General features: G+C 40.0%; 1 protein-coding gene across 1 annotated transcript in view; it reads right to left on the bottom strand.

Annotated features, from left to right (window-relative positions):
• The window catches only part of LOC133541499 (protein tweety homolog 2-like), a 145,746-nt gene that overhangs the window by 98,950 nt on the left and 19,824 nt on the right, over window positions 1-26,972 (bottom strand). Inside the window, exon 3 of the mRNA XM_061884946.1 lies at window positions 11,509-11,620. Coding sequence (XP_061740930.1) covers window positions 11,509-11,620 — 112 coding nt within the window. The remainder of the gene's footprint in view (window positions 1-11,508; window positions 11,621-26,972) is intronic.

Genomic DNA, 26,972 nt, shown 5'->3' with positions numbered 1-26,972 from the left:
CCAAAGACGATAAAAATGGGACCCGTTACCTCCCTGCTTGACATTCAGCATCAAGAGTTGGAATTGGGGGTTAAATTACCAAAAAATGATTCCCGGGCGTGGCCACCACTGATGCTCACTGCTCCCCTCACCTCCCAAAGGGTGATCAAGGGTGATGGGTCAAATGCAGAGAATAATTTCGCCACACCTAAGTGTGTGTGTGACTATCACTGGTACTTTAAAGGCCTACTGAAACCCACTACTACCGACCACGCAGTCTGATAGTTTATATATCAATGATGAAATATTAACATTGCAACACATGCCAATACGGCCTTTTTAGTTTACTAAATTGCAATTTTAAATTTCGCTCGGAAGTATCATGCTAAAACATCATGGTATGATGACGCGTGCGCGTGACATCACTCATTGTAGAAAACCTTTTGTTCCAACACCGTTCACAGCTATAAGTCGTCTCTTTTCATCGCATAATTCCACAGTATTCTGGACTACTGTGTTGCTGAATCTTTTGCAATTTGTTCAATGAATAATGGAGACGTCAAAGAAGAAAGCTGTAGGTGGGAAGCGGTGTATTGCGGCCGCCTTTAGCAACACAAACACAGCCGGTGTTTCCTTGCTTACATTCCCGAAAGATGATGGTGAAGTTTTACTATGGAACAGAACGGTTGGATTGGACCAGACACACACAAAGTACAGTGTAATATGCAGCGATCATTTCGAAAGATCGTGTTTCGAAGAGGGTTCCTTGCGAAGGGCAGAGATGGGCATCGCCACCACCCGTCCACTGGTGCTGAAAAAAGTTGCGGGGCCGACCTTCAGGTTGTACAGGCACGACCATATAATCTCACTAAAACACTAGTAACACAATAAGCAGATAAGGGATTTTCCAGAATTATCCGAGTAAATTTGTCTAATAACATCTGAATCGCTTCCACATTAGTCCTTTTTTTTCTTTTTTTAGTCCCTCACTCTCACTTTCCTCATCCATGAATCGTTCATCCTCGCTCAAATTAATGGGGAAATCGTCGCTTTCTCGGTCCGAATCGCTCTCGCTGCTGGTGGCCATGATTGTAAACAATGTTCAGATGTGAGGAGCTCCACAACCCGTGACGTCACGCACACATCGTCTGCTACTTCCGGTACAGGCAAGGCTCTTATTAGCGACCAAAATTTGCGAAATTTATCGCCGATGTTCTCTACTGAATCCTTTCAGCAAAAATATGGCAATATCGCGAAATGATCAAGTATGACACATAGAATGGACCTGCTATCCCCGTTTGAATAAGAAAATCTCATTTCAGTAGGCCTTTAAAATAAAGCCAATAATGCCATTTTTGAGGTCCCCTTTATTTAGAAAAGTACCGAAAAGTATCGAAATACATTTTGGTATCGGTACCGGTACCGGGACAACCTTACCAAGTACTTATCTTATATCGACAAAACAACTCAGGGGGGATATCCTTTACGATCAATGGCTTTCTGGCAAGGTCATAAGCAAACAACGACAAATAGGGGACGGAAACTAAAGAGTTTCGAAGTTGTTGAAAAGGGTTTTGAGCGTAAAATCTCAACTTTGCATTCTAAATATACAAGAAACCCCTTAAAGACAGGACTAAAATACTAAAATAAGCAGTTACTTAAGGGCATTCTTCTGCATATCCTGTCTGCTAATGGGTGGGTAACACAACCGTAGGTGTACCTAAGAGCGTGCACAATGCTGACACACACACACACACACACACACACACACACACACACACACACACACACACCGCCAGCACCCGGGAGAGGCTTAGCATCCATTAATGCACTAAATCCTCCTCTTCCTCAGCATCACTCCTTGTTCCCACTCCCATGCTCTCCCCCCTACATCCCCCCCACTGAGCTTCCCAAATAACTTCAATGAATGCAGGTCAAGAGGGGGTGTAAACAGAGAAGATCCCTATTAGTAAAAAGCGGATGGAGACCCCCTGCGGGGAGCCGTGGTGTGTGCCGCATCTGTGAAGCAGTCTATGCGAGCAGGGTGACATGATATTATTGTGCTGCACCATCGTTAGAAAACTGACAGTTATACAAAACCCCAAAACCGGTGAAGTTGGAAAAGTGTAGATGGTAAATAAAAACAAAACAAACTGATTTGCAAATCCTTTTCCACCTATATTCAATTAAATAGACTAAAGACAAGATACTTAATGTTCAATTGAAAAAGTTGTTATTTTTTGCAAACATTGGCTCATTTGGAGTTTGATGCCTGCAGCATGTTTCGAAAATGCTGGCACGAGTGGCAAAAAAGACTGAGAACGTTTAGGAATGCTCATCAAACACTTATTTGGAACATCTCTCAGGTCAGGGGTAGGGAACCTATGGCTCGAGAGCCAGATGTGGCTCTTTGGATGACTGCACCTGGCTCTCAGATAAATCATAGCTGACATTGCTTAATACGATCAGTAATGAATGATTCCGCTGTTAATCACAGTGGCAAAAATAACGTTCAAAATATAAAACATTCTCATGCATTTTCATCCACCCGTCCGGTTTCTACCGTACCTGTTCAAAATTTGCATTAATGGTAATCAATCAATCAATGTATTTTATTTTGGCAATCTTCACATAAAACAAAGAACAACAACAAGAAAAGGAAAAAAAAACAACACTCATTTGAGCAATGATTGAGCCGAAAGGGTGTAGGTTGAACAAGAACAAGGTTCAAAATATATAAAATCTAAAACATGCTTCACTTATATTACTTTTTTTTTAAACAATATATAAGCAACATATATGTAGCACACGTCTCATATACACAGTTTAACATTTAAATCAAACATATACATTTGTACACTTATATATATATATATACATATACACAATTTATTTAAATTCCATATAAAGTGGTAATATATACATTTTAATATAACCTATATGTATAATTATGAAATCATAAATTGTATTTATATACATATTATATATTATTCCATCATCCATCCATCATCTTCCGCTTATCCGAGGTCGGGTCGCGGGGGCAGCAGCCTAAGCAGGGAAGCCCAGACTTCCCTCTCCCCAGCCACTTCGTCTAGCTCTTCCCGGGGGATCCCGAGGCGTTCCCAGGCCAGCCGGGAGACATAGTCTTCCCAACGTGTCCTGGGTCTTCCCCGTGGCCTCCTACCGGTAGGACATGCCCTAAACACCTCCCTCGGGAGGCGTTCGGGTGGCATCCTGACCAGATGCCCGAACCACCTCATCTGGCTCCTCTCGATGTGAAGGAGCAGCGGCTTTACTTTGAGTTCCTCCCGGATGACAGAGCTTCTCACCCTATCTCTAAGGGAGAGCCCCGCCACACGGCGGAGGAAACTCATTTCGGGCGCTTGTACCCGTGATCTTGTCCTTTCGGTCATGACCCAAAGCTCATGACCATAGGTGAGGATGGGAACGTAGATCGACCGGTAAATTGAGAGCTTTGCCTTCCGGCTCAGCTCCTTCTTCACCACAACGGATCGGTACAACGTCCGCATTACTGAAGACGCCGCACCGATCCGCCTGTCGATCTCACGATCCACTCTTCCCTCACTCGTGAACAAGACTCCCAGGTACTTGAACTCCTCCACTTGGGGCAGGGTCTCCTCCCCAACCCGTAGATGGCACTTCACCCTTTTCCGGGAGAGAACCATGGACTCGGATTTGGAGGTGCTGATTCTCATTCCGGTCGCTTCACACTTATATATATATATATATATATATATATATATATATATATATTATATATACACAATTTATTTAAATTCCATATAAAGTGGTAATATATACATTTTAATATAACCTATATGTATAATTATGAAATCATAAATTTTATTTATATACATATTATATATTATTGTCTTTCTAAAACAATGTTTGCTCTTCTTTCTTATATTTACTAATGAGAAAAGATTTAAAAAGCTTTTCAAACGGGTTTATGTTGGTGCTGTGTTTTATTTCATCCTTTAAACAGTTCCATATTTGAACCCCTGCTATTGTTATACTCATTCGTTTCTGCGTTGTTCTACAATATTGGATCTTAAAAAGTAGTTCTCCTCTTAAATCATAATTCCCTTCTCTTTGTAAAAATCTTCTCTGTAACCCTGTTGGTAAGAAGTATTTTATTTATTTTTGGTTAGCCTCAGAAAAACAATGTTGTTAAAAAGAAAATAAGACGTATTATACTCTAAAAATGTTGGTCTTTCTTAAAAATCCCCGCATATAGTTTGTATTCAGTGTTGTAAAATATAAAATGATATGGCTCTCACGGAAATACTTTTAACACTAGAACTACCACGGAGTGGTCAATTGACCTTTTTACCTAAAAGACCCACAAGAGGGTCATTTGACCCTTTGGACCCCCTGCGGACACTCCTTCTGTTGTGGAAATGTGGCTGTTAGCAGCTCACAGCTGTCACTTGAGCCTGTGTGGGGAAGGGGGAAGAAGCTGTCCCTGTTTGTCTTGGCTGTTACCACTGTAAGGTGTGACCCCCTCACCCCTCACCCCACACACGGCCCCGAAACAGCCTCATTACCATAACAAAATGAGTGATTAGTGTATTCGGTAAAAGCCGCCGGGTCAAATGACCCCTCTCTGGTACTTCTAGGTAGGCAGAAAAATCCTGGTAGTTTTAGTGTTAAAAATGTTTGGCTTGAATGGCTCTCGCAGCCAAAAAGGTTCCCGACCCCTGTCTCAGGTGAACAGGCTAATTGGGAACAGGCGGGTGCCGGGATTGGGTGTAAAAGCAGCTTCCGTGAAATGCTCAGTCATTCACAAACAAGGACGGGGCGAGGGTCACCACTTTGTGAACAAATGTGTGAGCAAATTGTTTATGAACAACAGTTCTCAACGAGCTATTTAAAGAAATGTAGGGATTTCACCATCTATGGTCCGTAATATAATCATAAGGTTCAGAGAATCTGGAGAAATCACTGCACTTAAGCCATGACTATTACGGACCTTAGATCACTCAGGCTGGTACTGCATCAAAAAGCAACATCGGCGTGTAAAGGATATCACCACATGGGCTGAGGAACACTTCGGAAAACCACTGAGAGTAACTACAGTTCGTCGCTACATCTGTAAGGCATGTTAGGGGCGGCATGGCGTAGTGGGTAGAGCGGCCGTGCTAGAAACCTGAGGGTTGCAGGTTCGCTTCCCACCTATTGACATCCAAATTGCTGCCGTTGTGTCCTTGGGCAAGACACTTCACCCTTGCCTCCGGTGCCGCTCACACTGGTGAATGAATGATGAATGAATGATTGGTGGTGGTCGGAGGGGCAGTAGGCGCAAACTGGCAGCCACGCTTCCGTCAGTCTACCCCAGGGCAGCTGTGGCTATTGATGTAGCTTACCACCACCAGGTGTGAATGAATGATGGGTTCCCACATCTCTGTGAGCGCTTTGAGTATCTAACAATAGAAAAGCGCGATATAAATCTAATCCATTATTATTATTATTATTATTATTATTATTATGTAAGTGCAAGTTAAAACTCTACTTTGCAAAGCGAAAGTTATTTATCAACAACACCCAGAAACGCCGTCGGCTTCGCTTGGCTCCTGTTCATCCAAGAGGGACTGATGAAAAGTTGAAAAGTGATCTGTGGTCTGATAAGTCCACATTGCAAATTGTTTTTGGAAACTGTGGACGTTGTGTCCACCTGGATCAAAGAGGACAAGAACCATCCGGATTGTTATAGGCGCAAAGTTGAAAAGTCAGCATCTGTGATGGAATGGGGGTGTATTAGTGCCGAAGGCATGGGTAACTTACTCATATGAGAAGGCACCATTAATGCTGAAAGGTACGTACAGGTTTTGGAGCAACATATGTTGACATCGAAGCAACATTATCATGGACGCCCCTGCTTATTTCAGCAAGACAATGCCAAGCCAGGTGTTACAAGAGCGTGGCTTTATAGTAAAAGAGTGTTTGTACTAGACTAGCATGCATGTAGTCCAGACCTGTCTCTCTCTGAAAATGTGTGACGCATTATTTATCAACAACACCCAGAAACGCAGCCGAATTCGCTTGGCCCGATTTCATCTAAGAGGGACTGATGCAAAGTTGAAAAGTGATCTGTGGTCCGACAAGTCCACATTTCAAATTGTTTTTGGAAACTGTGGACGTTGTGTCCACCCGGACCAAACAGGACAAAAACCATCCGGATTGTTATAGGCGCAAAGTTGAAAAGGCAGCATCTGTGATGGACTGGGGGTGTATTAGTGCCCAAGGCATGGGTAACTTACTCATATGAGAAGGCACCATTAATGCTGAAAGGTACGTACAGGTTTTGGAGCAACATATGTTGACATCGAAGCAACATAATCATGGACGCCCCTGCTTATTTCAGCAAGACAATGCCAAGCCAGGTGTTACAACAGCGTGGCTTTATAGTAAAAGAGTGTTTGTACTAGACTAGCCTGCCTGTAGTCCAGACCTGTCTCCCTCTGAAAATGTGTGACGCATTATTTATCAACAACACCCAGAAACGCAGCCGAATTCGCTTGGCCCGATTTCATCTAAGAGGGACTGATGCAAAGTTGAAAAGTGATCTGTGGTCCGACAAGTCCACATTTCAAATTGTTTTTGGAAACTGTGGACATTGTGTCCACCCGGACCAAAGAGGGCAAGAACCATCCGGATTGTTATAGGCGCAAAGTTGAAAAGTCAGCATCTGTGATGGAATGGGGGTGTATTAGTGCCCAAGGCATGGGTAACTTACTCATATGAGAAGGCACCATTAATGCTGAAAGGTACATACAGGTTTTGGAGCAACATATGTTGACATCGAAGCAACATAATCATGGACGCCCCTGCTTATTTCAGCAAGACAATGCCAAGCCAGGTGTTACAACAGCGTGGCTTTATAGTAAAAGAGTGTTTGTACTAGACTAGCATGCCTGTAGTCCAGACCGGTCTCCCTCTGAAAATGTGTGACGCATTATTTATCAACAACACCCAGAAACGCAGCCGAATTCGCTTGGCCCGATTTCATCTAAGAGGGACTGATGCAAAGTTGAAAAGTGATCTGTGGTCCGACAAGTCCACATTTCAAATTATTTTTGGAAACTGTGGACGTTGTGTCCACCCAGACCAAAGAGGACAAGAACCATCCGGATTGTTATAGGCGCAAAGTTGAAAAGTCAGCATCTGTGATGGTATGGGGGTGTATTAGTGCCCAAGGCATGGGTAACTTACTCACATGGGAAGGCACCATTAATGCTGAAAGGTACGTACAGGTTTTGGAGCAACATATGTTGACATCGAAGCAACATAATCATGGACGCTCCTGCTTATTTCAGCAAGACAATGCCAAGCCAGGTGTTACAACAGCGTGGCTTTATAGTAAAGGAGTGTTTGTACTAGACTAGCCTGCCTGTAGTCCAGACCTGTCTCCCTCTGAAAATGTGTGACGCATTATTTATCAACAACACCCAGAAACGCAGCCGAATTCGCTTGGCCCGATTTCATCTAAGAGGGACTGATGCAAAGTTGAAAAGTGATCTGTGGTCCGACAAGTCCACATTTCAAATTGTTTTTGGAAACTGTGGACGTTGTGTCCACCCGGACCAAAGAAGACAAGAACCATCCAGATTGTTATAGGCGCAAAGTTGAAAAGTCAGCATCTGTGATGGAATGGGGGTGTATTAGTGCCCAAGGCATGGGTAACTTACTCATATGAGAAGGCAACATTAATGCTGAAAGGTACGTACAGGTTTTGGAGCAACATATGTTGACATCGAAGCAACATAATCATGGACGCCCCTGCTTATTTCAGCAAGACAATGCCAAGCCATGTGTTGGCTTCAAAGTAAATGAGTGCGGGTACTAGACTGGCCTGCCTGTAGTCTGGACCTGTCTCCCTTTGAAAATTTGTGGCACATTATGAAGCCTGAAATACCACAACAGAGACCCCGGACTGTAGAACAACTTAAGCTGTACATCAAGCAAGAATGGGAAATAATTCCACCTGAAAATCTTCAAAAATTGGTCTCCTCAGTTCCCAAACGTTTACTGAGTGTTGTTAAAAGGAAAGGCCATGTAACACAGTGGTAAAAATGCCCCTGTGCCAACTTTTTTGTAACGTGTTGCTGCCATTAGATTCCAACTTAATGGTTATGTATTTGAAAAATGAACTATCTTGTCTTTGCGGTCTATTCAATTGAATATAAGTTGAAAAGGATTTGCAAATCATTGCATTCTGTTTTTATTTACGGATTACACAACGTGTCAACTTCACTGGTTTTGTGTTTTGTACATTGTGATATTTATTTTTATCTCTTCAGACACATGTACTGCCCGATTAATTCCAACAGACAACTTTCAAAACTGTGACTGTAAACAGCGATAAACATGACTGATGTCGTTGTGAGTATCCTCTTTCAGAACGTTCCATTATCTCGCTTTTGACATGAGCGACGGAGATGAGAGGGACGCCATTCATCAGCGGCAACGACGGATTTTAAAATACATTTAAATGCAGTGACTTCAACTAATTGTGGTAATCCATTATAATGGAAACATGTTTAAGTAAGCATTTTTTTTTACATTACATTTCATTGTTAAATCTAAAGAACACATTCAGCGAAAATACACATACCGTATTTTCCGGACTATAAGGCACATTTAAAGGCCGACTGAAATGAGATTTTCTTATTCAAACGGGGATAGCAGGTCCATTCTATATGTCATGCTTGATCATCTCGCGATATTGCCATATTTTTGCTGAAAGGATTTAGTAGAGAACATCCACGATAAAGTTCGCAACTTTTGGTCGCTAGTAAAAAAGCCTTGCCTGTACCGGAAGTAGCAGACGATGTGCGCATGACGTCACGGGTTGTGGAGCTCCTCACATCTGAACATTGTTTATAATCATGGCCACCAGCAGCGAGAGCGATTCGGACCGAGAAAGTGACAATTTCCCCATTAATTTGAGCGAAGATGAAAGATTTGTGGATGAGGATAGTGAAAGTAAAGGAATAGGGGAAAAAAAAAAGAGAGGGCAGTGGGAGCGATTCAGATGTTATTAGAAACATTTACCAGGATAGTTCTGGAAAATCCCTTATCTGCTTATTGTGTTACTAGTGTTTTAGTGAGATTATATAGTCGTACCCGAAAGTTCGGAGGGGTGTGGCCAAGGGTGTTGTGACCGCCAGTGTCTCTGAGGGAAGCCACGGAAGAGGCTAGAGAGTCGCAGCTGCCTCTTTGACAGCTGCAGGAGGAACGACACAAGCTCCGCTCATGTCTACGGTAAGAGCCGACTTATTACAACAATTTTCTCACCCGAAACCTGCCGGTTGACATGTGGTAGGGAACCATGTTTGCTTAACCGCTCTGTTCCACATTAAAGTTTCACCGTCATCTTTAGGGAATGTAAACAAAGAAACACCGGCTGTTTTTGTGTTGCTACAGCCGGCTGCAATACACCGCTTTCCACCAACATCTTTCTTCTTTGACGTCTCCATTATTAATTGAACAAATTGCAAAAGATTCAGCAACACAGATGTCCAGAATACTCTGTAATTATGCGATTAAAGCAGACGACTTTTGATTGGTGCTGGAAGAACATGTCTGCTATAACTGGTGACGTCACGCGCACGCGTCATCATTCCGCGACGTTTTCAACAGGTTACTTCACGGGAAATTAGAAATTGCAATTTAGTAAACTAAACGGGCCGTATTGGCATGTGTTGCAATGTTAATATTTCATCAGACTGCGTGGTCGGTAGTAGTGGGTTTCAGTAGGCCTTTAAAGAAAAGATAAGACAAGATATTTAACGTTAGAACTGACCAACTTTTTTTTTTGTTTGCAAATAGTCATTAACGTGGAATTTAATGGCAGCAACACATTGCAAAAAAGCTGCCACATGTGCATTTTTACCACTGTGTTACATGGCCTTTCCTTTTAACAACACTCAGTAAACGTTTGGGAACTGAGGAGACCAATTTTTGAAGCTTTTCAGGTGGAATTCTTTCCCATTCTTGCTTAATATACAACTTAAGTTGTTCAACAGTCCGGGGTCTGCGTTGTGGTATTTTAGGCTTCATATTGCGCCACACATTTTCAATGGGAGACAGGTCTGGACTACAGGCAGGCCAGTCGAGTACCCACACTTAATTACTATGAAGCCATGCTGTTGTAACAAGGCTTGGCATTGTCTTGCTGAAATAAGCAGGGGCGTCCATGATAACGTTGCTTGGATGGTAAAAATATGTTGCTCCAAAACCTGTATGTACCTTTCAGCATTAATGGTGCCTTCACAGATGTGTAAGTTACCCATGCTTTGGGCACTAATACACCCCCATACCATCACACATGCTGGCTTTTGAACTTTGCGCCTATAACAATCCAGATGGTTCTTTTCCTCTTTGTGCCGGAGGACACCACGTCCACAGTTTCCAAAAACAATTTGAAATGTGGATTCGTCAGACCACAGAACACTTTTACACTTTGCACCAGTCCATCTTAGGTGAGCTCGGGTGTTGTTGATAAATAGCTTTGGCTTTGCTTAGTAGAGTTTTAACTTGCACTTACAGATGTAGCGACCAACTGTAGTTACTAACAGTTGTTTTCTGAAGTCTTCCTGAGCCCATGTGGTGATATCCTTTAGAGATTGATGTCGTTTTTTGATACAGTGCCGTCTGAAGGTTCGAAGGTCACGGTCATTCAATGTTGGTTTCCGGCCATGCTGCTTACGTGGAGTGATTTTTCCAGATTCTCTGAACATTTTAATGATATTATGGACCGTAGATGTTGAAATCCCTAAATTTCTTGCAATTGCACTTTGAGAAACATTGTTCTTAAACTGTTTGACTATTTGCTCACGCAGTTGTGGACAAAGGGGTGTACCTCGCCCCATCCTTTCTTGTGAAAGGCTGAGCAATTTTTGGGAAGCTGCTTTTATACCCAATCATGGCACCCACCTGTTCCCAATTAGCCTGCACACCTGCGTTCCAAATAAGTGTTTGATGAGCATTCCTCAACCTAATCAGTATTTATTGCCACCTTTCCCAACTTCATTGTCACGTGTGGCTGGCATTAAATTGCCAAGTTAATGATTATTTGCACAAAAAAAAATCAGTTTGAACATCAAATATGTTGTCTTTGTAGCATATTCAACTGAATATGGGTTGAAAAGGATTTGCAAATCATTGTATTCTGTTTATATTTACATCTAACACAATTTCTCAACTCATATGGAAACAGGGTTTAATTAAGCATTTTTTTTTTAAACGTTAAAAATGTTTTTAAGTGATCAAAGTCTTTTGATGTACTACAATAATTATCTGGGGTTAAATCAATTAAAAAAATGCTAAACATTTCAATGAGTAACTTCTGTAGTCTTAATAAGAATCATGCTGGACTTAATGACCTTCTGGTGTAATCAGTGTGTCATTTTTTTTATTCAATCAAGTCAAGCAATGAATCATAATAGGAACACACAATTACACATTACAAAATACAGACTAGAAGAGAATGGCGGCTTGTCCTACCAGGCTGTCGATGCTACCCAACGTGCGATTGGCGTTGTAGAGCGAGTAGGTCAACTGGTACACGCCGTCGTTGGTCTCGCTATTTCCATAGAAACCCACCCCTACGGCTGAACTGTTGAGGGAGAAGGATTGTGTATTAATCAAAAACATTCCTTGTACAAAATGCTGATGGAAATCATACCCAGACTATAACACGTTATGGACAACTTTTATACCAGGGGTCACCAACGCGGACCAGATGAGTCGCCCGTTGGCCTGTTTTAAAAATAGCTCAAATAGCAGCACTTACCAGTGAGCTTTGATTGATTGATTGATTGATACTTTTATTAGTAGATTGCACAGTACAGTACATATTCCGTACAATTGACCACTAAATGGTAACACCCCAATAAGTTTTTCAACTTGTTTAAGTCGGGGTCCACGTTAATCAATTCATGGTACAAATATATACTATCAACATAATACAGTCATCACACAAGTTAATCATCATAGTATGTACATTGAATTATTTACATTATTTACAATCCGGGGGGTGGGATGAGGAGCTTTGGTTGATATCAGAACTTCAGTCATCAACAATTGCATCAACAGAGAAATGTGGACATTGAAACAGTGTAGGTCTTATTTAGTAGGATATGTACAGCCAGCAGAGAACATAGTGAGTTCACATAGCATAAGAACAAGTATATACATTAGAAGTACATTTGAGTTGTTTATAATCCGGGGAGATGGGATGTGAATGGAGGAGGGTATTAGTAAAGTGTTGAAGTTGCCTGGAGGTGTTGTTTTAGAGCGGTTTTGAAGGAATATAGAGATGCACTTACTTTTATACCTGTTGGGAGTGCATTCCACATTGATGTGGCATAGAAAGAGAATGAGTTAAGACCTTTGTTAGATCAGAATCTGGGTTTAACGTGGTTTGTGGAGCTCCCCCTGGTGTTGTGGTTATGGCGGTCATTTACGTTAAGGAAGTAGTTTAACATGTACTTCGGGATCAAGGAGGTGTAGCGGATTTTATAGACTAGGCTCAGTGCAAGTTGTTTTACTCTGTCCTCCACCCTGAGCCAGCCCACTTTGGAGAAGTGGGTTGGATTGAGGTGTGATCTGGGGTGGAGGTCTAAAAGTACCCGGACTAGCTTATTCTGGGATGTTTGGAGTCTAGATTTGAGGGTTTTGGAGGTTCTGGGGTACCAGGAGGTGCAAGCGTAATCGAAGAAGGGTTGAATGAGAGTTCCCGCTAGAATCCTCAAGGTGTTTTTGTTGACCAGAGAGGAGATTCTGTAGAGGAATCTCGTTCTTTGGTTGACCTTTTTGATCACCTTGGTTGCCATTTTATCACAGGAAAGATTAGCCTCTAGAATGGAACCTAGGTAGGTGATCTCATCCTTCCTGGTGATAACAATGTCACCCACTTTTATAGTGAAGTCACTGACCTTCTTAAGTTTGATATGGGACCCAAATAGGATGGATTCCGTTTTACCTAAGTGTATGGATAGCTTGTTGTCAGCGAGCCAGGTGCAAATATTGAGGAGTTCAGCACTGAGCTGCCTCTATTTTTTAAATTGTATTTATTTACTAGCAAGCTGGTCTCGCTTTGCTCGACATTTTTAATTCTGAGAGACAAAACTCAAATAGGGCTTCACGGTGGGAGAGGGGTTAGTGCGTCTGCCTCACAATACGAAGTTCCTGCAGTCCTGGGTTCAAATCCAGGCTCGGGATCTTTCTGTGTGGAGTGTGCATGTTCTCCCCATGACTGCGTGGGTTCTACTCCGGCTTCCTCCCACCTCCAAAGACATGCACCTGGGGATAGGTTGATTGGCAACACTAAAATTGGCCTTAGTGTGTGAATGTGAGTGTGAATGTTGTCTGTCTATCTGTGTTGGCCCTGCGATGAGGTGGCGACTTGTCCAGGGTGTACCCCGCCTTCCGCCCGATTGTAGCTGAGATAGGCGCCGGCGCCCCCCGCGATCCCAAAAGGGAATAAGCGGTAGAAAATTGAAAAAAAAAAAAAATGGACAAAACTCAAATAGAATTTTAAAATCCCCAAAAAATATTTTAAAGACTTGGTCTTCACTTGTTTGAATAAATGCATTTATTTTTTTTTACTTTGCGTCTTAAAACTTCCAGAAAGACAATTTTAGAGAAAAAATACGACCTTAAAAAAGATTTTAGGATTTTTAAACACATATACCTTTTAAATTCCTTCCTCTTCTTTCCTGACAATTGAAATCAATGTTCAAGTATTTTTTTTTATGGTAAAGAATAATAAATACATTTTTGTTTACCGTATTTTTCGGACTATAAGTCGCAGTTTTTTTTTATAGTTTGGCCGGGGGTGCGACTTATACTCAGGAGCGACTTATGTTTGAAATTCTTAACACATTACCGTAAAATGTCAAATAATATTATTTATCTCATTCACATAAGAGACTAGACGTATAAGATTTCATGGGATTTAGCGATTAGAAGTGACAGATTGTTTGGTAAACGTATAGCATGTTCTATATGTTATAGTTATTTGAATGACTCTTACCATAATATGTTAGGTTAACATTCTAGGCACGTTTTCAGTTGGTTATTTATGCCTCATATAAAGTACACTTATTCAGCCTGTTGTTCACTATTCTTTATTTATTTTAAATTGCCTTTCAAATGTCTATTCTTGGGTTTGAGTTTTATCAAATAAATTTCCCCCAAAAATGCAACTTATACATGTTTTTTTTTTCCTTCTTTATTATGCATTTTCGGCAGGTGCGGCTTATACTCCGAAGCGACTTATACTCCGAAAAATACGGTAATTCTTCATTTTAGCTTCTGTTTTTTCGACGAAGAATATTTGTGAAATATTTCTACAAACTTATCATGATTAAACTTCAAAAAAATTATTCTGGCAAATCTAGAAAATCTGTAGAATCAAATTTAAATCTTATTTCAAAGTCTTTTGAATTTCTTTTAAAATTTTTGTTCTGGAAAATCTAGAAGAAATAATGATTTGTCTTTGTTAGAAATATAGCTTGGTCCAATTTGTTATATATTCTAACAAAGTGCAGATTGGATTTTAACCTATTTAAAACATGTCATCAAAATTCTAAAATTAATCTTAATCAGGAAAAATTACTAATGATGTTCCATAAATTCTTATTTTAAATACGGTAATTCTTCATTTTAGCTACTGTTTTTTCGACGAAGAATATTTGTGAAATATTTCTACAAACTTATTATGATTAAACTTAAAAAAAAATATTCTGGCAAATCTAGAAATTCTGTAGAATCAAATTTAAATCTTATTTCAAAGTCTTTTGAATATCTTAAAAAAAAAATCTGGAAAATCTAGAAGAAATAATGATTTGTCTTTGTTAGAAATATAGCTTGGTCCAATTTGTTATTTATTCTAACAAAGTGCAGATTGGATTTTAACCTATTTAAAACATGTCATCAAAATTCTACACTTAATCTTAATAAGGAAAAATTACCAATGATGTTCCATAAATTCCTATTTTAAATACGGTAATTCTTCATTTTAGCTACTGTTTTTTCGACGAAAAATATTTGTGAAATATTTCTACAAACTTATTATGATTAAAATTCAAAAAAATTATTCTGGCAAATCTAGAACATCTGTAGAATCAAATTTAAAGCTTTTGAATATCTTTAAAAAAAATTATTCTGGAAAATCTAGAAGAAACAATGATTTATCTTTATTAGAAATACAGCTTGGTCCAATTTGTTATATATTCTAACAAAGTGCAGATTGGATTTTAACCTATTTAAAACATGTCATCAAAATTCTAAAATTAATATTAAATCAGGAAAAAATACTAATGATGTTCCATAAATTCTTTTTTTTAATTTTTTCAAAAAGATTCGCATTAGCTAGTTTTTCTCTTCTTTTTTTCAGTTGAATTTTGAATTTCAAAGAGTCGAAATTGAAGATAAACAATGTTTCATAGTTTATATTTATTGTGAGAAATCATTAAGATGATCATTGTTTCCACAAACTTAAATATCATTAATTATTAATAATAACATAGAGTTAAAGGTAAATTGAGCAAATTGGCTATTTCTGGCAATTTATTTAAGTGTGTATCAAACTGGTAGCCCTTGGCATTAATCAGTACCCAAGAAGTAGCTCTTGGTTTTAAAAAGGTTGGTGATCCCTGGTTTACATGAACACAAACTGATGAGATCCATATTGAAACGGCAATATTCCCACCGCCGTACGGAGGCCTGGGAGTTGCTTCTGCAAATACATTTTCACTTCCCCTTGCGTGACCGTCCGCTAATCTTATTGTTCCTGGTGACCCGACGTGACCCTGGGTGGATTCCAAGCCTCGCTCCTAAGTCCGGTCTCGGGTCGCCTAACTCGCACGAGACGGCAAACTACTCGCCCTTGAGCCGCCATAGTGCTTCTTTATTCATTTGTTTACTTCATGCAGCGGTGTGTCCAAAGTGCGGCCCGGGGGCCATTTGCGGCCCCGCAGCTAATTGTTTACGGGCCTGCCACACATTCTGGAAATGTTATTGCAAAAATAAAAAAGAACATTACAAATATTGGAAAGAGTGAAGTGAATTGTATTTATATAGCGCTTTTCTCTACTGACTCAAAGCGCTTTACATAGTGAAACCCAATATCTAAGTTACATTTAAACCAGTGTGGGTGGCACTGGGAGCAGGTTGGTAAAGTGTCTTGCCCAAGGACACAACGGCAGTGACTAGGATGGCGGAAGCGGGAATCGAACCTGCAACCCTCAAGTTGCTGGCACGGCCACTCTACCAACCGAGCTGTACCGCCAAGTACTCAAAAATAGTCTTTTACCACAAGCGGGGATAGCGACGTCACCTGTTGCATGAAATAGCAAATTAGACTGCGAGGACGAACGACAAACAAGGACAGGCTTAAATAGAGGGGATAGTCAAAAAACAGGTGCGTGTGAAAGACAAAAGGCAGGTGACACAAATGCGTTACTATGGAAACGGAACCAAACAGGAAGTGCCACCAGGAACTAAGGAAGACAAAATACTAACAGGATGTGATACAAAACAGAACAAAACCAGAATAGGCCATGATCCGAGCAGAGGATCATGACAAGTGCGCCTTATAACCCCGGTGCGTCTTTTGTAAGGAATGAGTTTGGTTGAGCTTACTCACCTTGAAGCTATTTTATTTGGTACACCGTTTAATGATAAGTGTGAACAGTAGATGGCAGTCAAACATAAGAGATAAGCTTAGCCTGCATTATGATTGCAATATGTTTAAAGTAAACACCACCAACATTTTACATGTTCCATTTAAACATTGTTTGGTTGAGCTTACTCACCTCGAAGCTAGTTTATTTGGGAAAATGTTTAATGATAAGTGTGAACAGTAGATGGCAGTCAAACATAAGATATAAGTGTAGACTGCACTATGATTGCAATATGTTTAAAGTAAACACCACCAACATTTTAAATGTTCCATTTAAACATTGTTTAGTTGAGCTTACTCACCTCGAAGCTAGTTTATTTGGTAAAATGTTTACCGCCCCACAAAGAGGTGAAATTTATTGAGAAAAAGTTGCAATGTTGTCACAAAGCTGCCATGCAGGCTGTTTTTTTTTCTTTTGTCTTTCTTTATTTTGGATTTTTTTTGCCATTTATCCCCCCCAAAAATAATGACAAAAACCCCATAAAATAATGTATTATTTCCAAAGCTCAAATTGGTTCAAATATTCCACTTTAAAATGTTTTATGTGGTAAATATTGCATACATTGTGCAGTTGCCATATAAAAACAAAGTTTTCTTTGACAAAAGAGCATAAAACAAACACAATAATAGTTAAAACGTAAAGTCGACAGATATGAAGTGGATCTCGTAACTTAAGTGTTGGAAGTTGAAAAAAACCCTAATAAAAATGTATCACTTTCTAAGTGGGGCACCTTTTGGATCCCAAATATATTTAGTGGTATTTTATTTATCTTTTCACTGTGATTACTCAAAAATAATAAAAAATTTAAATCAATGGTGTCCTGCATTATTGATCTTTTAGGGCTCTAATTACTAAATACTGCATATTTCAGTTTTACTATTAAAAAAACAAAGATTTTTTTACAGAAAAGCCATAAAACTTTTTTTTTTTTTTAAGTTGATATAGAGATTTACTGTAAGCGTTAAATAAAAAATATTACAAATTTGACTTGTTTTAATAACTGAGACCCTTTATGGTCCCCGGTACCTCTAGAAGTAAAATACATTTAAAATATCTATATATTTTGTTATGGTTTGAAAATGAAAAATATCAAAACGGCCCCCTCATGCTTTTAATTTTTCCGTGTGTGGCCCTCAGCGGAAAAAGTTTGGACACCCCTGGCTTAATGTGTTTGGAGTTCATTAAGCTGAGGTTATCTTAGAGCCGTGTTGTTGTTCCTTGTTCCACCTCAATGTGCCGCAGCTCCGCCGGCGCCAATAGCACTTATGCATCCAAGATGGTACCATGCTTGAATGGAGACAAGACAATCCATCCATTCATTTTCTACCGCTTATTCCCTTTGTGGTCGCACGGGGCGCTGGCGCCTATCTCAGCTACAATCGGGTGGAAGGCGGTGCACACCCTGGACAAGTCACCACCTCATCACAGGGCCAACACAGATAGACAGACAACATTCACACTCACATTCACACACTAGGGCCAATTTAGTGTTGCCAATCAACCTATCCCCAGGTGCATGTCGTTGAAAGTGGTAGGAAGCCGGAGTACCCGGAGGGAACCCACGCACTCACGGTGAGAACATGCAAACTCCACACAGAAAGATCCCGAGCCCGGGATTGAACCCTGACTACTCAGGACCTTCATATTGTGAGGCAGACGCACTAACCCCTCATCCCACCGTGAAGCCCAGACAAGACAATGAGTGTCTATATTCGTTATATTAGCCTACTATCAAAATTACTTTAAAAATGTTATGTAAGTGTTAAAATGAAAGCAACAATGATGTAAGTGTTTATATTAGCTATATTAGCCTCTTATCAAAATTACTTTAAAAGTCTTATGTGTTATAATGAAGACAACACATGATGTAAGTCTCTATATTAGCCTACTATCAAAATTACTTTAAAAGTCCTATACAAGGGTTATAATAAAGTCAACACATGACATAAGTGTCTATACTAGTTATATTTGCCTACTATCAAAATGACTTTAAAAGTCTTATATAAGTGTTATAATAAAGGCAACACATGATGTAAGTGTCTATATTGGTTATATTAGCCTACTATCAAAATGACTTTAAAAGTGTTATGTAAGTGTTAAAATGAAGACAACACATGACATAAGTGTCTATATTAGTCTACTATTAAAACGACTTAAAAAGTCTTATATATGTAAGTGTTATAATGAAGGCAACACATGGTGTAATTGTCTATATTGGTCTACTATCAAAATAACTTTAAAGGCTTATACAAGTGATATAATAAAGGCAACACATGGCGTAAGTGTCTATATTAGCGATATTAGCCTACTATCAAAATTACTTTAAAAATCTTATAAAAGTGTTATAATGAAGACAACACATGATGTAAGTGTTTATTACCTATATTAGTCTACTATCAAAATGACGTTAAACTTCTTTTTTTAAGTGTTATAATGAAGACAACACATGACGTAATTGTCTATATTAGCCTACTATTAAAATGACTTTAAAAGTCTTATGTAAGTGTTATAATAAAGGCAACACAGGATGTAAGTGTTTATTAACTATATTAGGCTACTATCAAAATGATTTTAAAAGTCTTATGTAAGTGTTATAATGAAGACAACACATAATTTAAGTGTCTATATTAGCTATATTAGCCTTCTATCAAAATGACTTTAAAAGTCTTATTTAAGTGTTGTAATGAAGACAACACATGATGCAAGTGTCTATTTTAGCTATATTAGCCTCCTATCAAAATTACTTTAAAAGTAATTTTTAAAAGTGTCATAATGAAGACAACAGATGACGTAAGTGTCTATATTAGCCTACTATCAAAATGACTTTAAAAGTCTTATAAAAGTCTTATAATGAAGGCAACACATGATGTAAGTGTCTATATGAGTAATCATAGCCTACTATCAAAATGAATTTAAAAGTCTTATGTAAGTGTTATAATGAAGACAACACATGGTATAATTGTCTATATTAACCTACTATCAAAATTAATTTTAAAAAGTCTTATAAAAGTGTTATAATGAGGGCACCACATGATGTAAGTGTCTATATTAGCCTACTATCAAAATGACTTCAAAAGTCTTATAAAAGTGTGGCAGAGGGGTTAGTGCGTCTGCCTTACAATACGAAGGTCCTGCAGTCCTGGGTTCAAATATCAAAATGAAAAATATCAAAGAGGCCACCGCATGCTTACATTTTTCCGCGTGCGGCCCTCTGTGGAAAAAATTAGGACACCCCTGCTGTATGCAAAAAAAAGGTGACAGAGCAAGTGGTTGGTAACTTGGTAGTGCTATTTCTAATGCACCTCATTGACAAGGAATAAAAAAAAAAGTAACCGAAAATGGCCCCCGGACTGCAGTTTTGACAACACTGCTAAAAAGTAGATCCAAGTTTTGTGATAAAATGCCATCTAAACATACTTAGTTTTTAGGAAGATAATATTGCAAGGCGCGTGGGTTCTACCAATGTCGGTGTGTAGTGCGTCATGTTGCTGTAACCTTGTAAGCATATAATGAAAACCACCGTCTTTGCCTTTAAACAACTTCCACCTTGTTACCAATAATAGACCTCAGTCCTTCGGCACACTGGTTAGTTAAATATGCGACACTAGCTGCTATTCCAACTCAAACCCCATCTGACACGTTTCAAGGCATTTATATTCCAGACGGGAAACGTGGCCCCGTCATTTGTTCCGGAGACAACCTGGAACAGGTGATTTTACACTGTGGACGAAATATTGTTTGTGGAATTCTAAAGGGAAATGTGTGTTCTATTATTATCAGTGATGGAGCAGGAAGGGGCTAGGAATTTTTATTCATGAATTGATGATTAGAGAGACTGTTCAGTTAAATCGGGGGTCGGCAACCCAAAATGTTGAAAGAGCCATATCGGACCACAAACACAAAAAAGGAATCGGTCTGGAGCCGCAAAGAATTAAAAGACTTATATCTATCAATCAATCAATGTTTATTTATATAGCCCTAAATCACAAGTGTCTCAAAGGGCTGCACAAACCACAACAACATCTGCGGTAGAAGAACAACATTATTCAAATTAGAATTTACTATAAGAACACGATGCAGTGTATGAAGTGTCATATCAAACTACTACTTTTTGATCAAATAAAAGAAACACTTGTTTTGGATTATCTCTGTCTTTTGTATTCAAAGATTCTTTAAAAAGTAGGGGGGGGGGGAATTTTTTTGTTAAAAAAAAATAAAAATCTGAGATGTAATTTTTAGACCATATCGCCCAGGTCGAATGGAAAAACCATTAAAATGTAACTTATATAAAATATAAGTGTTATAATGATGGTGGCACATGATGCAAGTGTCTATATTGGCATACTAAAATAGACACTTAAAGCCTACCCAAATCCTCAACACGACACCTCCGCTCAAAACAGGCTAACCTCGTCCAACCTCCAAGGGACAATACTACGAACTATGGAAGACCGGGCTTTCTGCTCTGCTGCTCCCAGTCTGTGGAACACTCTCCCTGACCACCTAAGGGCACCTCAGACTGTGAATGATTTTTAAAAAGGCTTAAAAACCCTTCTTTTAAAAAAAAAGCATTGTTATAGATATATGCATACTAGTTCTAGTTCAGTGGTTCTTAACCTGGGTTCGATCGACACCTAGGGATTCGGTGAGTCGGCCTCAGGGGTTCGGCGGAAGTCAAAACACACCCGACTCATCGTGTAAATAAAAACTTCTCCCTATCGGCGCATTACGGATACGGCAACAGCAGAAGTCACACTGATTTGCAGGTGTGTCATTTGTTGTGAGTTTACGCACTGTGTTGGTTTTGTTGTTTGAACAAGGTGATGTTCATGCACGGTTCATTTTGTGCACCAGTATAAAAAACATGGTAACACTTAAGTAGGGGGAACATATTCACCATTAATTAGTTGCTTATTAACATGCAAATTAGTAACATATTGGCTCTGAACTAGTCATTATTAAGTACTTATTAATGCATTATTTGGCATGGCCTCATTATAACCCTAACCCTGGCCCTAACCCTTTTAAATTAAGTCTTTGTTATTTAGAATATGTTCCCCATACTAAAGTGTTACCATAAACCAGGGGTGCCCACACTTTTTCTGCAAGCGAGCTACTTTTCAATTGACCAACTCGAGGGGATCTACCTCATTTATATATATCATTTATATTTATTTATTTATGAAAGAGACATTTTTGTAAACAAGTTAAATGTGTTTAATGATAATACAAGCATGTGTAACACATATAGATGTCTTTCTTTCACAAAGACAAGAATGTAAGTTGGTGTATTACCTGATTCTGATGACTTGCATTGATGGGAATCAGACAGTAATGATGATAACGCCCACATTTTCAAATGGAGGAGAAAAAAAGTTGTCCTTTCTGTACAATACCACATGAAAGTGGTTGGTTTTTGGCATCTAATTCATCCAGCTTCCATACACTTTACAAGAAAAACATTGGCGGCAAATTCCGTAGCTTGCTTGATTGACATTCACGGCACCCGAGGGTCTTGTGAGATGACGCTGGCTGCTGCCAGTTCATTATTATGAAAAAATGACAGAGAGGAAGGCGAGAAACACTTTTTATTTCAACAGACTTTCGCGCCGTCCCTTCCGTCAAAACTCTAAAGGCCGACTGCACATTTCCTATCTTCACAATAAAAGCCCTGCTTCATGCTGCCTGCGCTAACTAAATACAGAGTCTCGGAAAGCTGGCGTGCACAAGTGATGTGCACGCCAGCTTTCTGAGGGATCGCTTGTGCACGCCAGTTTTCCGAGACTCTGTATTTAGTTAGCGCAGGCAGCATGAAGCAGGGCTTTTATTGTGAAGATAGGAAATGTGCAGTCGGCCTTTAGAGTTTTGACGGAAGGTACGGCGCGAGAGTCTGTTGAAATAAAAAGTGTTTCTCGCCTTCCTCTCGGTCATATTTTCATAATAATGATCTTGCAGCAGCCAGCGTCATCTCACAAGACCCTCCGGTACCGTGAATGTCATTTAAGTGACGTCTAGGTGAAGATTGATGATCACTAATTTTTAGGTCTATTTTTTTTATAAGCCTGGCTCGAGATCGACTGACACACCCCCCGCGGTCGACTGGTAGCTCGCGATCGACGTAATGGGCACCCCTGCCATAAACATATAACTTTGTCTTGAATTTAAAAAAAAACAACGTTTTATCTTTCACTAAAGAAGGGTTCGGTGAATTTGCTTATGAAACTGGTGGGGTTCAGTACCTCCAACAAGGTTAAGAACCACTGTTCTAGTTATTAGGCTGTTGTAGTTTTTATATTTCACTTACTTTGATTACATTTTTATTATTATTATTATTATTATTATTGTATTTTTTTTAATACACTGTAGCACTTTGAGGTTGTTTGTTCAATGTTAAGTGATTTTTACAAACACAATCTATTATTATTATTATTATTACTATCAAAATGAGTATTTCTCTACTGAAAATGTTACCAAAATCTGCTGGGTCAAAAGTATACATACAGTAATGTTAATATTTGCTTACATGTCCCTTGGCAAGTTTCACTGCAATAAGCTTCTGGTTGCATTTTTGACCTCTCCTCTTGACAAAATTGGTGCAGTTCAGCTACATTTGTTGGTTTTCTGACATGGACAACTCAATTTTTGTGTCATTTTACCACAGAACTTTCCTCCAGAATTTCTTATCTTATTTTTGTCCATGTGATGTCAGATGAAGCAAAAATTGAGCTGTTTTGCCACAATACCCAGCAATATGTTTGGAGGAGAAAAGGTGAGGGCTTTAATCCAAGGAACACTAAACCTACCGTAAAGCATGGTGGTGGTGGTAGTATTATGCTCTGGGCCTGTTTTGCTGCCAATGGAACTGGTGTTTTACGGAGTAAATGGGACAATGAAAAAGGAGGATTACCTCCAAATTCTTCAGGACAACCTAAAATCATCAGTCCAGGAGGTTGAGGTGCTTTTGGTAGCCATCCACAAGTTTCTGGCAAGCTTCTGGTTGAGTTTTTGACCAATCCTCTTGACAAAATCGGTGCAGTTCAGTTAAAATTTTTTGGTTTCCTGACATGGACTCGTTTCTTCAGCATTGTCCACACATTTAAGTCAGGAGTTTGGGAAGGCCATTCTAAAAACCTTAATTCTAGCCTGATTTAGCCATTCCTTTACCACTTATGTCCTGGCAAGAAATCTGCGTTCAAAAGACTCCGGCTTATTAGTGATTCCTAGAGCCCAAAAAAAGTCTGCGGGCTATAGAGCGTTTTCCGTTCGGGCTCCAGTACTCTGGAATGCCCTCCTGGTAACAGTTTGAGATGCTACCTCAGTAGAAGCATTTAAGTCTCACCTTAAAATTAATTTGTATACTCTAGCCTTTAAATAGACCTCCTTTTTAGACCAGTTGATCTGCCGCTTCTTTTCTTTTTTCTCCCATGTCCCCCCATCCCTTGTGGAGGGGGTCCGGTCCGATGACCATGGATGAAGTACTGGCTGTCCAGAATCGAGACCCAGGATGGACCGCTCACCTGTGTATCGGTTGGGGACATCTCTACGCTGCTGATCCGACTCCGCTTGGGATGGTTTCCTGTGGACGGGACTCTCGCTGCTGTCTTGGATCCGCTTTGAACTGAACTCTCGCGGCTGTGTTGGAGCCACTATGGATTGAACTTTCACAGTATCATGTTAGACCCGCTCGACATCCATTGCTTTCGGTCCCCTAGAGGGGGGGGGGGGGGGGGTTACCCACATCTGAGGTCCTCTCCAAGGTTTCTCATAGTCAGCATTGTCACTGGCGTCCCACTGGATGTGAATTCTCCCTGCCCACTGGGTGTGAGTTTTCCTTGCCCTTTTGTGGGTTCTTCCGAGGATGTCGTAGTCGTAATGGTTTGTACAGTCCTTTGAGACATTTGTGATCGAGGGCTATATAAATAAACATTGATTGATGATTGATTGATTCCTTTACCACTTTTGACGTGTGTTTGGGGTCATTGTCCTGTTGGAACACCCAACTGCGCCCAAGACCCAACCTCTGGGCTGATTATTTTAGGTTGTCCTGAAGAATTTGGAGGTAATCCTCCTTTTTCATTGTCCCATTTAAAGGATAAATAAATACTGATAAATGGGTTGTGCTTGTATAGCGCTTTTCTACCTTCAAGGTACTCAAAGCGCTTTGACACAACTTCCACATTCACACACACATTCACACACTGATGGAGGGAGCTGCCATGCAAGGCGCTAACCAGCACCCATCAGGAGCAAGGGTGAAGTGTCTTGCTCAGGACACAACGGACGTGACGAGGTTGGTACTAGGTGGGGATTGAACCAGGGACCCTCGTGTTGCGCCCGGCCATTCCCCCACTGCGCCACGCCGTCCCCAAGCACCAGTTCCATTGGCAGCAAAACAGGCCCAGAGCATAATACTACCACCATCATGCTTGACGGTAGGTTTAGTGTTCCTGGGATTAAAGCCCTCACCTTTTCTCCTCCAAACATATTGCTGGGTGTTGTGGCCAAACAGCTGACATTTTTTCTTTCATCTGACATCCCGTGGACAAAGATAAAACTTTCCGGAGGAAAGTTCTGTGGTCAGATGGAAACAAACCACAGAACTTTTGGTCACAAAAAAGCCATTAAGGACCGTTAAGCCAATTCCGGTAAATTCTCCAGCTTTTAATCGAGCAACCAAGTTATAAATGCCTGCTATCAAAGTTCAATTTTAATACAATTACGCCCGACCGACGTCGCCAATGTCCAGATATTCATTTATGATTTAATTGGATGTCACGCAGCTGTTAAAGTGATAACGCAGGAAACTTCCAAGCCGACTTCACACAGTCATGGACGGCGGGCTAAACAACATCATGCTCACTCACTTACAGTAGCATTACAACGGAGACTTGTGTGCACACCACAGCCGCTTGCTACCAGCTACCTAAGTTCAAGCCTGAGACCTAAATGGCACACGTTGATGCCGAAAAACACACAAACTTTAATTTCAAAATGGGGCCTTACCTGATGCGGCAAATGAATTGATTAACGTGGCGACTTAAACAAGTTGAAAAACTTATTCGGGTGTTACCATTTAGTGGTCAATTGTACGGAATATGTACTGTACTGTGCAATCTACTAATAAAAGTATCAATCAATCAATCAAAATGTTTTTGGTGGGGGGAAAGCCAACATAAACTAAAATAAAAATGTGTTGACACTGGTGATATCGCCTTGGCAGTGAGAAGGCCGTTCCTGGACCCAGACACTGATACTAGACCGGCTTGCAATCTTTTAGTTTGCCGGCTTTGCACGGACAAAGAAAAATACCATTTCAGCACAATTATTAATAACTATAGCAACGGCCCTTAAGATAATATCGTATTTCCTTGAATTGCCGCCGGGGCGCTAATTAATTTAAAACTTCTTCTCACTCCTGCGCTTACCAAAGGCATGCGGTAAAAGTAAGCATGTGCTAATTATTTTAAAACCTCTTCTCACTCCGGCACTTACCAAAGGTATGCAGTAAAAATTTGAGTGTGATGTAAGCCTGGACCTTAAATCCTACTGAATAGCTCTTCCCTTTATGCGATTTCAAATTACCGGTATTGAAATCAGCCTCCTCCATTTTGAAAATGATGACAGGGGAAGTGTCACTCGTGACGTCACGAGTTTGACCAGGCGGTAATACTAAGCATGCGCTAATTATTTTGGGAAGCGAGTTTGACCCGGCAGCGATTCAAGGCAGGCGCATACTATATGCCCTGCGGCAATTCAAGGAAATACGGTATATACTCAATTATTTCTAACACAATTTTACTAACCGTGTGTCTTTTTTTCAAAAGGATTTACACACTTTTCCATAACACCACGTTCAACGTTCAATTTTCTTAATTCCTACATTGTTTGCAAAATGCATCGCCACCACCCGTCGACTGGTGCAGGTTGTACAGGTACGGCCATATAATCTCACTAAAACACTAGTAACACAATAAGCAGATAAGGGATTTTCCAGAACTATCCTAGTAAATTTGTCTGTATCGCTCCCACTGTATAGTGTGTTTTTTTTCTGTTTTTTTTCTAATCCTTCACTCTCACTTTCCTCATCCACGAATCTTTCAGTCAAATTAATGGGGAAATCGTCGCTTTCTCGGTCCGAATCGCTCTCGCTGCTGGTGGCCATGATTGTAAACAATGTGAGGATGTGAGGAGCTGCACAACCCGTGACACAATAAGCAGATAAGGGATTTTCCAGAATTATCCTAGTAAATTTGTCTGTATCGCTCCCACTGTATAGTG

This window comes from Nerophis ophidion, linkage group LG23 (genome assembly GCF_033978795.1).
Source record: "Nerophis ophidion isolate RoL-2023_Sa linkage group LG23, RoL_Noph_v1.0, whole genome shotgun sequence".
NCBI classification, from domain to species: Eukaryota; Metazoa; Chordata; class Actinopteri; order Syngnathiformes; family Syngnathidae; genus Nerophis; species Nerophis ophidion.
This window is presented reverse-complemented; position numbering and strand designations above follow the sequence as displayed.